Source organism: Centropristis striata, chromosome 22, assembly GCF_030273125.1.
Source record: "Centropristis striata isolate RG_2023a ecotype Rhode Island chromosome 22, C.striata_1.0, whole genome shotgun sequence".
NCBI classification, from domain to species: Eukaryota; Metazoa; Chordata; class Actinopteri; order Perciformes; family Serranidae; genus Centropristis; species Centropristis striata.
Window position 1 is genome coordinate 2,668,175 of NC_081538.1, and position 13,254 is coordinate 2,681,428.

Genomic DNA, 13,254 nt, shown 5'->3' on the forward strand with positions numbered 1-13,254 from the left:
CTGATTTGTCGTTGTGTTTTCTGATTTGTCGTTGTGTTTTCTGTTTTGTCGTTGTGTTTTTTGATTTGTCGTTGTGTTTTCTGATTTGTTGTTGTGATTTGCACTTCAGGGCCACCGTACAAATCAAATTGAGAAGCACACACACACACACACACACACACACACCTCGTGCTTGCGGTCGTCGTTGGGCTTCTGCAGCTGCCAGTAGATGAGCGCTCTCTGAGACTTTGGGCTGCACTCCAGGAACATGCTGCTGTTCTCCACGCCGTACACGCTCCGGTCCTCCACGCCGGCGCCGAAGCCGTCCGTGTCGTCTGTTCAAACAAAAACACACGTAGGTGAGGGAAGTGTGCAACACAGAGGAGGAGAGAGTGTGTGTGTGTGTTTGTGTAGGAGTCATTAAGGTACCATGATGCTGAAGGTCTGAGCACTGAGAGAGAGGGTCTCCGTTTCTGATGTCCTGTCGTCTGGTTCGCCTGAGGAGAAAACACAAGTCAAGTCAAAGTTTATTTATAGAGCACATTTAAAAACAACCTCAGTTGACCAAAGTGCTGTACAGTTATTAAAATAAACAATAAAATAAAATAGAATAAAATAGTAATAAAAACTCAATCCAAAACAGAGTTAGAGATAAAAAAGACAAATAAAAGGGTAAAAAGGTAAAAAAGAAAGCCAAGGATTCTTGCCTAGCTGGGACTGAACGCCAAGGAGAATAAATAGGTTTTTAATAATGTTTTAAAGTACAATGGAAGTTAATGACAGTGGTGGGTGTGCAAGTAATGTAAGCAACACATGTTCTTCAGCACTGGATCCCAAACTGAGGGTTAAGATTGCCAAAGATTTAATACTTTGATACGTTTTTGATATGATCTCCTTTAATTATAGTATGGAAATGATCAGAGTTCTGTATAAAAAAACATCAGATTTTCAACCAAAAGCTTCAAAAATGAAAGAAAAGGGAAGAAATTCAACTCTTATACAACTTGTGGTTGCACCGTGTGCACATAGCTAATTATAATAATAAATAAATAATCTTGTTATTATGCCTCTTACTTTTTTGCTTTTGTGATGGCATTAAAATAAGTATTGAGTACCATTTTTAATACTAGTTGATAGTTAATTGCATCAAAAATTGAAAATCTAGTATTTTGACAACCTCTTTTAAGCATTTATGATGGTTAAAATTTAACATAATTCAGGTAGAAATTTGTATTAAAAGTTCCTAAAATCATGCAATATTCAAAGAAAATAATCTGCTCAAAATGCATCCAAATCACTCGTTTCCCCACAAATGTACTGCAGTAACTGTGCTCATTATTTGTACTGTTGTTATGAATTAGAAAATCATAACCAGATATCCAAAAAAAACTAAATTTATTTGACAATAAAGACAAAAAGGAGTCCCTCAGAACAGACCAGAAGTGCACTCATCACATTCTGTCACCTGTATTGTTTAATTTCAGCCACTAGGGGGCAATGTTACACAACACTATTCCACCTTCAGCTTCACTTACATTTCAGAGTGGGTATTTATTGAACCTGTTAAATCACATGAGTAAAAAAAAAACCCTGGCAGAATGTAAGAAACATAAACCTGCAGAGCAATGAAACAGTGTGCTTCATTACCTTCTGATGAGCCGTTATTATGAAACACATGCAGCATTGTTTCGCCCTTGAAAAGCCTCGTAAAAGCAGCCGTGCTCTTTGTGCTCTTATTATGAAAGTCCACTATGTCATTCAGCTTTTTTTTTTGCTGCGATGGAGAGGCGTTTTTCATAGCCTGGCTTCACTAACTAACTGCAAATGTGTCTCCGCTGTTCCTAGTTGTCATGGTCACATTTAAAAAAAATCTCTGATGGGTTGCTATAAAAAAAAAATCAAAGCGAGGAGGAAAGGTGGAGTAAGCCAAAGGTGATGTGAGGCTTTGGAAATAAAGTAGAGCTGTTAGATGTCGAAAAGAAACAGATGGAGTGACTAAGTGTTTGTGTGAATTCTTTATTTTTTATTTTTTTTATTTAACCAGGGAATATCCCATTGAGATTAAGAACCTCTTTTTCTTTAAAGGAGCCCTGGCCAAGAGGCAGCAAACACAGAATAAAGTTACATATTTACATAACATACAGACCTTAAACACGTCATGAGAAACTAGTGCATGTTATGGAATTGGCCTCAATAACTCTTAGTTTGGATTTAAAAGTGCTCAAAGAAACAAATTCAGTTAATTTCCATTCTTTCTGGCGCATATTCCAGCATAAGGTGCAGAGTAAACAAATGCACTTTTACCCAACTCCGTACGAGCAAAAAGGGACAGAAAGCAACAATTGATCTTGTGAACGAAGAGAATAAGATCCTGCATTTCTCACAGTAATTAAGCTGCAAATGAACGAAGGCAGCAGTCCCAATATTACCTTATAAATGAAAGTATACATATGACTAGCCTTTCGAGTGGCCAGAGCAGGCCATCCTACCCAATTCTGCACTCAAAATACGGCCCCAGCATCTCTCATCTTTACTTCTATGTGCTGTAACATATTTGGACGCTCGTCTTTCTGTCTCTTTCTCACACATGTCCCTCCTCTGGACGTTTCCTGGGCTGACATTCCTGTCTTTTTTGGCCGTCTGAGCACGTGCGGGGCCGGGTGTCTGGTTCTCGTTCTGGGAGGGAAAATATTTGCAGTGTGGAGGAGAGCGGAGAGAGAGGAGCCGGTCCCGGCCTTAACCACGGGGTGTGCCACCTTCTCTGAAACCCTGTCAAGCTTGGAGTATACCCACTGGCCTACTTCTGCTGGTGTGAGAAGTTCTGCATGAATGAGATGCAGGGGTGTAGTGCGACATGTGTGTGTGAGGGCTGCGGTGGTCAGCCTAATCCCGCTGGATACAGCAGAGGGTAATTTGAGGGTGTGTATGTTCATACCTCCTGGCTGCAGGGTGAAGCGGTCAGACAGCTCCTGTTGGCTATAATTTAGTGTGTGTGTGAGTGTGTGTGTGCTTGTGTGGATGTATATTCACGTGTCATTTCACTGTGAGTGTGTGTGTTCATCTTGGCTGTAGGGCGACGGATCACAGCTCAGAACAACTGTTGCTGGCAGCCGTTATAACCCAGGTTGTACTTCTTGGAATGCATACTTGGCTTGTGTGTGTGTTTAATTACTGTATTTTGTGCCCGTGTTGTATTTTGACTACAGATTACTTCCATGTTTAGATGTTTTGGCTTGTGCTGTGTACTTTTTCTTTTTATCCCCAGTGCTTGCTAATAGGCTACACTGCAAAAAAAGCCAACTTGTATTTTTTGGCCTAAAACAGTGATTTAAGTTGGTAAAACTTGGAAATATAAATTATTGACATTTAGGGTATTAATGTAAGTTAGCACAACAAAGGAAGCCAGTTGTCTGCTCAAAAACAAGTTTGTGAGTTGTTGTTACTTATATCTTTAAGTTGGGGTTCACAACAAGGGACAATAGTTCTGCTAACTCTTATTTCTTTGTTGTGAAATACAGGAAAGCGGTGAAATTCGGTCATTAGCGAAAGCTAGCGGCTAACTGATGCTAGCGGCTAACTGAAGCAGCGCTGCTTGTTACAGCTACAAGAGTAGCCATTAGCGTATCAATGCTAACTCAAAATTGTGGTCGCAACATTAGCTGACATTTCATAGCGGCGTTACAATCGTGCCAATTCAGCACATTGCAGAAGTTAGCAGAAGTAAGGATTAAAAGTTATTACAATGTAAAATTATAAGTTAGTACAACTTACAGTTGAGTTGACAAAAATCGGAATTCAGAGTTCAGCAAACTCAAAAACAAAACTTAAAATATTTAGTTTAATTGTCCAACTTAAAATTTTATCGAAGTTTGTTGCCTTGAAATTTTGAGTTCACCCAACTTTTCTTTTTTTGCAGTGTAGTGGTGTCACAGAAACATGGTTGCATATTGAGATGCCCTTGAGCAAAGCGTTTAGAGCTAATTGCTTTAACTGCAGGTGCACTGATAACTCCCAGGTGTTTCTGCGTATTACGGCATTAATACAACAGCAGGATGTTGCAGAAAAGAAGCATGCAGGCTCAGCAAAAACCCTCCGAGGATAAATAAAAGGTCAAAGGTTTGTTTAGTGCGTGCATGCTCCTACCTCTTGGCAGTAGGAAAGTATCTCGAGCACTCGCTGCCGTCCCAGGCGCAATAGGGGTCTCTGGCCAGGCAGCACTCAGCGCAAGCTTTCCCATACACCTCGCAACGGTGCAGAGACATCTGCGATACTCCCAGGCCCGAGCCAAGGTACAGCTGTTGCTGTGGGAGCAAAAGAAAGAGATGTAAAATTTTAGTATTCTCGTGAGGCTCGGTAAGAAAGCCTCTTGTAAGAGAGATGGTGGTTGTGGGTTTGGCTCGCAGTAGGCATCTTTGTTTTTGGATATCAGTGTTTGCTTAAAGGCCCATAACATCTCCACTTTTTAGTTATTATGCTTTCCAGCCCTGTCGACAACTTTCAGATAAATTATTGTGTGTGGAAACAAGCCGTTACCTGCTTGGTGGACAGCTCCATAGCAGTGATGGGAGTCGGCTCCTGCACAAAACAAACACAGCACAGCTGCTTTACAAGCACCTTTATGGACAGTGTGTGTATTTTTATAGGCAACGGCTTCATAAATTGATGTTAACGCTCCATTTTAGGTGTCATACCCTGAAGACAGTCATCTCCTCCAGCACCACCTCTTCCAGGTCGTGCCAGCTCTCTCTGGGGATTGTCACCACCTTCAGTACCGTGCCCATGTCTAAAACAAATACACATATTCAGATACAGTATGAGTATAAAAGTCGATATAAGTCCTTTCTTTTCTAGTAAAGAAAGCCACAGTTTAAAGTCCTAATCTGTGGCTGCTACTCTGTGTTGGAATATCTATGCTTTATGCTTTATAGTCTAGACGGATTTCAGAATAAAGGCCTTCTATAAGAAGTGAGGAGTATTTATGGGTACAAGTCAGGAACCGGCCTACCTTACATATCTCAAGGGTGCTGAGTCCAAAAAAAAATGGTTCCCAAGCGAAATTGTGAGTTTTTGACCTTCTAATTTGTATATCAAATGGCCACCAAATTGCCCATCTTGCATATAGTGGAGGCTCAGTGCCTTTTTTATGTATATATATGCAAAATACCAACTGGAACATTTAAAAGTGATATTGATTGAATATTTATGTCGGCCTTAAAAAATGACACAAATAATGCTTCACCTTAAAAGTTGGTATTTTGCATATACATATATATATATATATATACATAAAAAAGACACTGAGCCTCCACTATATTCTTGCTCTGACCCTAGACTAAAGATCCAGAAACTTAATTTCCTCATCTCTGATTGCCTACTTAAAAAAAAACTTGGGGAAAATGGTCCAACGACCAACGGCCGCCATTTTGATATGCAAATTAGAAGGTCAAAAACTCAAATTTTCGCTTGGGAACCTTTTTTTTTTAAATAAGTAAAGTAGGCCAGTTCCCGACTTGTATCCATAAATGCTCCTCACTTTCACTTTTTGGACAGTTCCGTCTAGACTATTATACATACTGTAAATAATGGATTATTTTTCTCTAAAAGTAATATGCTTAGTAAATATGCCCCCCCGCAAAAAAAATACATTTTTTTCTTTCCATGAAATGATTGTAACAATATGATTTATTCTTGAAAGATAAGTGTATATTTTCTCAAATTGTATCTGAAAACAAAATTATTCCAACTTTATGGGCAACTGTGTAGATGCTACTGTAAAGTAAAATATTTGTTTAGTTTGTTTACAAATAATTGCATTTTAATATCATTCCGCAGGGGTATTTTTGAAATTGCTACTTTAAAAAAATATATATAAATAAATAAATAATAAAATAAAAAATTCCCAGGCTTTGCTGAAAAAAACAAATTTAAATTGTTTTTACATACAATTGTAATGTATCTGTTTATTTTGAACAGGAAGACAGATTTAAAACAAAACAAACAAAAAAATAAATACAATATACCAAAAAAATACAAAAATATAAAAGCCTGCCTGCAGCCAATTTCTTTCATAATAATAAAAAAAACCTGAAATTGTAAGAGCTTGTTTATTCACTGTGTGGTGATCACAGTCTTGTTGTAGCAGTAAACAAACCAAATTGTTTAGACTGACTATTTTTCATTAATAAAATAATGCTAGATTCAATGTTAAAAAGCATTTATGTTCAAAGCGCCATCGGACTGGAATAATCTTCCTTTAAACATACGATCATTGACATCTTTTCATAGTTTTAAATATGCCCTGTCTTCTTATTTTGAGTTAAACTGCACGTTTCAGATAATATTATGTCATTTTTATTTTTAAAAATGCAATTTCAATTTACAATAATATTATGTTACTTCTTTCAGTTTTACTAGGCTAATGTCATGGCCAACTTGTGGCCATTGAGAGGTTGTGTTTATTCTTGTGTTCATTTTTTTGTTTGTTATGTTTGTGTTGATGCCTGTTGTCTTTGTTGTTGTATGTCTGTAAATTGTTGAGTGTTTTGTTTTGTAATGTACTCTAGGACCCCCTCGAAAACGAGAGGATTCCTCTCAAGGGGTTCATCCTACTCAATAAAATTTCTGAAAAATAGCAATTAATTTAACCCATTGAAGCCTGTAAAGCGGATATGTCATTTTGTAGTATTTGTATAACCTCTCAAATACTTTTTGAATTTAATTTCTATCTGCTACAGAGGCTGAAAAATCTATTATTTAGTAGAAGCGTTGACACTTCTGTTGAATTTCCAGAAAAACTTTAGGTTTTAGGGGCTGATTTTAAAATCGACCAGAGGTTTTACAGGAAGTTTTAGGCGTCAATGGGTTAATAAGAAGAAGAATGTACATCCGAGAAAGAAAAGTTTTTTTAGCGGAGCAGCCTGCTGTAAAAGATACAAGTCAAAGTGTGTGAAGTTGCGTACCTGTCCCGATAAACATGACATCGTACTGTCCGTCCTCTGCCTCCACTCTGTCCACCACCAGCTGGGTGAACTGGTAGTCCACGTCCGTCCGCACCATAATGGGACGCCCCCCTATCGGGTGCACTGGGTTGTACATGGCTGGGTGGCCCCTGGCGAAGGTGATGACATCATCAGGGAGGTCTTTAGTGGAGTCGAATCCTCCAAATGTCTTGCTGGGGCACTGGGAATCAGACCAGAACAGCCGGCAGGTAAGTTTTAGATGTCTGATTAAAGTTTTTTTTTATGTTCATGAGATTTCAGTCTCATTTGTGGAGACTCACGGTGCCGGGCCGGGGGTAGGGCACCCTCCCTTGAAAAGGCACCCACTGGTAGTTGGGTCCATCTCGGTGGGCGTAGGGACCCAGGAAAACCCTCCTGATGTCGGCCATGTTGTACATACACACTGCTGAGCCTTTAAAGATGTTGCTGCAGAGAAAGAAAGAGAAACATAGAAGAAGAGTTAGAACCAAAAGAAAAAATAGGAGCGAGGGAGTGAGAGGAAGATGACAGAAACAAACAAAAGGGATTCATAAACGATTGGTCACAAGACAGGGATTAGGAGCTTGTGAAATACTGAAGAAAGACAACAAAATGACCCTTCAACGCACAAAGACGGAGGGGAGCAGGCTTGTCATTACCTAAGTATAGGAATGACAGATTGGAACTTCTCTCTGATTGCTTCCAGCCTCTTGAGAACAGACAGGAATTTGGGCGCACCACCAACAAAACAGGAGACCAGGTTCAGAGCATATTTGAAATCCCCTCAAATACTTTTTTTTTTGTGAGCGCTCGCTGGAGCCAGATGGGTGGATTTTGCTTTCACTTGCCAGACAAGGTCCAACGCAGGAAAGGTCAATCAATCATGCAAAAAAAAAAAGGGGGGAATTTTTTATTTCAATTCATTCTCTGTCCTGGGTCGTCCAGAAGACAGCAATTTGAGCGGTGACTCATTAAAGTGGAAAATTTGGGCGTTTAAAGGGGATATTCCAAAATATATATTTATATTCACTACCGGTCAAAAGTTTTAGAACACCCCAATTTTTCCATTTTTTATTGAAATTCAAGCAGTTCAAGTCAAATGAACAGCTTGAAAGGGTACAAAGGTAAGTGGTGAACTGCCAGAGGTAAATAAAAAAAGGTAAGCTTAACCAAAACTGAAAGATAATGTACATTTCAGAATTATACAAGTAGGCCTTTTTCAGGGAACAAGAAATTAGTTAACAACTTAACTCTATGGAGTCTTGGGCTATTTTGTCCATTTTTGAATTATTTTCATGTCTTTGGAAGTCATTCTGTGTCTTTTTTTGGTCATTTTGTGTCTTTTTTTAGTCATTTTGTGTCTTTTTTTTGGTCATTTTGTGTCTTTTGGTGTCTTTTTTTGTCATTTTTTGGTCCTTTTGTGTCTTTTTTTGTCATTTTGTGTATTTTGGTGTCTTTTTTTGGTCATTTTGTGTCTTTTTTAAGTCATTTTGTGTCTTTTGGTGTCTTTTTTTGTCATTTTGTGTCTTTTTTTTGGTCATTTTGTGTCTTTTTTTAGTCCTTTAGTCCAACATAAAATGTGATTTTGAATCTTTTTTTTTTACTTTCAAAACACTATCATGCTCAATAAAGAATTTTAAATGTTGCAAATGTGCATTAATTTTAGAGTACACTGAGACATTAAACTGCATCATTTTCAATTAAATTCTGGAAAAGTTGGTGTGTTCTAAAACTTTTGACCAGTAGTGTATATATATATTCCAAAAGAGTTATTTAAAGATTCCTGTTGAGATTGTGACAAAGTGAGCTGGCTGACTAAATCTCTGCACACCATGGAGTCCATTAACCTCTGACCACATATAAGGATTTGTTACACGTTTTTATAGACTTGTAATTATTTGCTTGTAGGTTAAATGTTCAGAAATCGAGTTAATTCATCAGCATTTTGTCCCCTTTTTTTTTTTTTACAGATGGCAGATTTTAATTTGTCTCTTGCATTTGCAGGAACCGAATGCTTCAATAAGATTCAGGGACGTCCTTTGTCTTGCTGACTGCAATGGGAAGTTGTATCAGACTAATTAGAGATGTGGCTGGCGCACACACAGCCGACAGTACTCACCAAGGCATGGAAGATGAATGGATTAGCATTTGAAAATGTTAATTACAGAGAAATTCAATTAACTCCAGGGGCAAAAAAAAAAAAAAAAAAAAAAAAAAGAACACTTCAATATCTACGCTTTAAGAAGGGCGAACATGTGTTTGTGCAGATACACACAGTTTGAGGGAGAGGAGCACAAATTCACAAATTCAGTCGACCCCACAAAAATGCACACACACACACACACACACACACACACACACACATTCTTGTACTTCTATCTTTGTGAGGACCCTCATTGGAACAGTGAATTCCTTGCAAGGTTATAGTAGTTTTGGATTTTTCATCACTTTTAGTTTTAATTTCATTGTGAATTTTTATTTTCAAATCCAGTTAGTTTTAATGAGTTTTTAGAGTGAAATGCTTTAGTTATAGTTTAGTTTTTACTAGTTGTAGTGTTTTGTAATGGGGTATTTGTTGGGTGGGAGATTAAAAGAGGTCACAGTAAATTTTGCCTTTATTTCCTTTGTCTTATCCATCTTCATTATGTATGAAAAAAGTTGAAAAAGACGAAAACGAAAGACATTTTCACTATAATTTTAGTTAGTTTTGTAACCACACAATACAGTTTAAGTTAATTATCATTATCATGTGACCTTTAACCCTTAAAACAAAGTCTGAAATCTCAAAAAAGCCTTTCAAGACGTGAGGACCGGCCAAAATGTCCTCACTTTGCAAAAATGTCCTCACTCTGTTGGTTAAAAATGTGTTCCGGTCCTCACTATGTAGGAAGAACAAGAACACACACACACACACACACAAACAGCGGCACAATCAAACATTGATCTGTCAGTGGCAGCGTCTTTGTGCCTCATTAAGCAGTGATATTAAAAGCCGGTCCCTCTGAATCTCTGCTCTATTCATCTCTGAAAACCGGCCACTTAGAAAACCAATTAAACCACTCTAATTCCTCAATGCCCCATAATTGAATTTTAAAGCGTGCATGTGTGTATGTGTGCATGTGTGCGAGCGCGGGGCACACATGTGGGTACGTAGGTTTACACCCACCGACCTCTCGCTTTGAATACATTTCCCGGAAGCTGAGAAAAGCCATACGGGCGTCGTGATGCAAGGCGCCTGTCGGTATGCGTTAGCTTGTGCCGCCGCTCCATTCAGCCCGTCTTATCATTAGCAGTGATTGATGGTGAAGTGTTTGTCCTCCTTTCAAAGCGGTGCAGAGACACTACTGGACACAAAATCCCCCCCCCTCCTTCTCCCTGAAACGCTAATTCATCATCATCATGATAAGTGCCACCATCTGTGCCATTTCAACTTGCTTATCTGCCTCGCCCCACGCCTTCACCTCGCCGCCAGGCTTCAATAGAGCCCCACCCGGCCCTTCTGAAAACCCCATTCAAGGCCGTGGCGGCGGCCAGGGGAGAGACGCTCGTTCCTGCTGAGTGAATATCATGTTTCTCTCGCTCCCTCCTGCCCCATAATCTGATTTCCCTACAAGCCTCTGCCAAGGTTTGACTGAAAAAAGGGGGACAGGTAGCAGGGAAATGGGATAAAAGCAATCTCCATTCAGAGATGTGAGGAGGGGAAAGTAACCATAAGACACCTGTAAGTGGATTACGGGACAGAAAGAGCGCCGTCTGGGAATTTGACGGGGGCACGCTTGGTCGCTCGCATCCTGCCGTGTCATTTAAAATGGTTTGGAAATTACAGATAAAAGCATGGAATATAGACGAATTCTGGAAAAGGAAATATGAGGCGTGTGTGTTTTCCAAATAGAGGAAATAACTTGTCTAGGATGGTTGCCCATTTAATTTATATCAGTTCCTTCTGATCTCCTAGCAACAAATCAACAAAACAAAAAAATGATACGAGCAGCATCTGTCACGCTGCTTGAGCTGTTTCATGCACATTTGGGATTGTTTTCATGATGAAAATATCTGGATGCTTCTCTACCTGGACGTGGTGAATATGGCGTAGATAACGGGATTCTTCGGGTCCTTGGAACTCATGAGAAACACGTCCTCTGGAAGCACAAAAGCAAGAATGTGGTGAAGGCGGCGGTTTTCAGCAGCATTTGAAAGAGAATCTGTGTGCATAACTTCAAACAGGAATAAAGAATAGACACTTACGCAGCTCATCAAAGTGCGTGTCAATGCCGTTGACCCCGGGAACCGAACACATTAGTCGAGCCTTGAGGAAAGTGGTCCACTTGTTCACCAGACTCCTGTGACCTCCCATGTCATTCTGTGATACAAACACACACAAAAACTCAACACATTCCTGCAATCTCTGACGTCAACATGTGATTCTTTCTGTAAGACTGTGCAGATCAACATGGTCTCACAGAAATCCGTGAAATAGCCACGGATTTCGCTTAACTCAAAATCCGTGGAATAGCCACGGAATCGCTCAAATTTCCTTTATCTACCATAGGGGCACTTTTTTCTACCATGGGGGCACCAAGGATGGCGGTCGCCCATCCTCAGCCCTCGAGTCCACCACTGCATTCATTTATATATATATATATATATATATATATATATATATATATAAATATATATATATATATATGTATATATATATATATATTATTAGTCTTTTTGGTCACTTAATGTCTTTTTTTTGGTCATTGTGTGTGTTATTTGGTCATTTTGTGTCTTTTTTTGATCATTTTGTGTCATTTTTTTATCATTTTGTGGTCAATTTGTGTCTTTTTGGTAATTTTGTTTCTTTTTAGGGTCATTTTGTGTCTTTTTTTGATCATTTTGTGGTCAATTTGTGTCTTTTTTGGTCATGACACGGATTTCGCTACAATGCAAGTTAATGACAGTCATATCCCGTGGCTATTCCAACATACAAAGTGATTATGTACATTCACTGAGTGAATATTTAGAAAATAAAACATATATTTCTCGCTAGAAATGTGATCAAAATCCATTTTTATGCAGAAACTAAGTCAAAATATTGATTTTTCACTAAAAATGAGAGAACTGTCCGCCATGTTTTTTTTGTTCTGACCGCCGGGACCTTGAAAGTCACGTGACTTGGAACAAACCAATAGCCACGGGATATGACTGTCATTAACTTGCATTGTAGCGAAATCCGTGTCAGTTTCACGGAAATTTGAGCGATTCCATGGCTATTCCACGGATTTTGAGTTAAGCGAAATCCATGGCTATTTCACGGATTTCTGTGAGACCAGGTTGGTGCAGATATGTAAGAAAGGATTATGAGTGATGAGGGTTTTGTATGTGTGTGTGTTGTTACCTTACACAGTTGTCCTATCCTGGCGATGGTAGCCTTGCCAGTGTGCTCTCCGTCCATGGCGTTCTCCTTGAAAAACAGGAAGATCTTGTCGTCTTCAGGGTTGTCACTTTCTGGGATCAAGTTGACACCGATGAACCTGGGGTCTAGAGGGGGAAAGGTCATTAATTAATTAATTAATTAATGTTGGTTGAGCTGGATTACAAAGTATTGCATTTTGATGTCATTCAACATGAATGTTTTTGCCGCTTTAAGAAAAAAATAATAATACAATTAAATAAAATTGAAAAAAAAAAAAAAAATTGGAATTTTCTCTATATTTTTAACATTAAGAAAGATTTAAAACAATATATATATAGATAGATAGATAGATAGATAGATAGATAGATAGATAGATAGATAGATAGATAGATAGATAGATAGATAGATAGATAGATATACTTTATTTACTTTATTTAAATCTGAAATGGAATTTGTTGTCTAACAGCACTATTAATGTCACAATTTTTATGTATGTTGTGGAGATGCGAAGAAAAAGTCAAATTTGTGTTTTTGTAGAAAATGCAGAAAATGTGTCTAGTTTGTTCATCCAAAAATAAGAAATATCATAAACATAAATACCATAAACTCCCAATGTAACGTATATAATAATAATAATTCATTTTATTTAATAGGGCACCTTTCAAGGCACTCAAGGTCGCCTAATATATGTCACATTCCAGATCTTCGACATTTAGGGGTAGTATTTTTTTTTTTTTAAATATCATAAATGTGTTCTATGTGGTCCACTTAGTCTGTGGTATATCCCCCATAATTTTCCTTTAAGGATTACTGGGTCTGGGTTCTTATGGGTTAAGGCCACCCCAGAGGGTACTTCATTGTATTTTATCTACCATAGGGGCACTTTTTTCTACCATG

General features: G+C 38.4%; 1 protein-coding gene across 1 annotated transcript in view; it reads right to left on the reverse strand.

The window, feature by feature from the left end:
- Positions 1 to 13,254, reverse strand: part of sema3aa (sema domain, immunoglobulin domain (Ig), short basic domain, secreted, (semaphorin) 3Aa) — a 58,340-nt gene that overhangs the window by 5,387 nt on the left and 39,699 nt on the right. Inside the window, exons 7-16 of the mRNA XM_059325450.1 lie at positions 12,340 to 12,482; positions 11,202 to 11,316; positions 11,026 to 11,095; positions 7,259 to 7,403; positions 6,939 to 7,158; positions 4,671 to 4,762; positions 4,513 to 4,554; positions 4,123 to 4,280; positions 409 to 476; positions 166 to 314 (exon numbers count right to left, since the gene is read on the reverse strand). Of these exons, the coding sequence (XP_059181433.1) occupies positions 166 to 314; positions 409 to 476; positions 4,123 to 4,280; positions 4,513 to 4,554; positions 4,671 to 4,762; positions 6,939 to 7,158; positions 7,259 to 7,403; positions 11,026 to 11,095; positions 11,202 to 11,316; positions 12,340 to 12,482 (1,202 nt within the window). The remainder of the gene's footprint in view (positions 1 to 165; positions 315 to 408; positions 477 to 4,122; positions 4,281 to 4,512; positions 4,555 to 4,670; positions 4,763 to 6,938; positions 7,159 to 7,258; positions 7,404 to 11,025; positions 11,096 to 11,201; positions 11,317 to 12,339; positions 12,483 to 13,254) is intronic.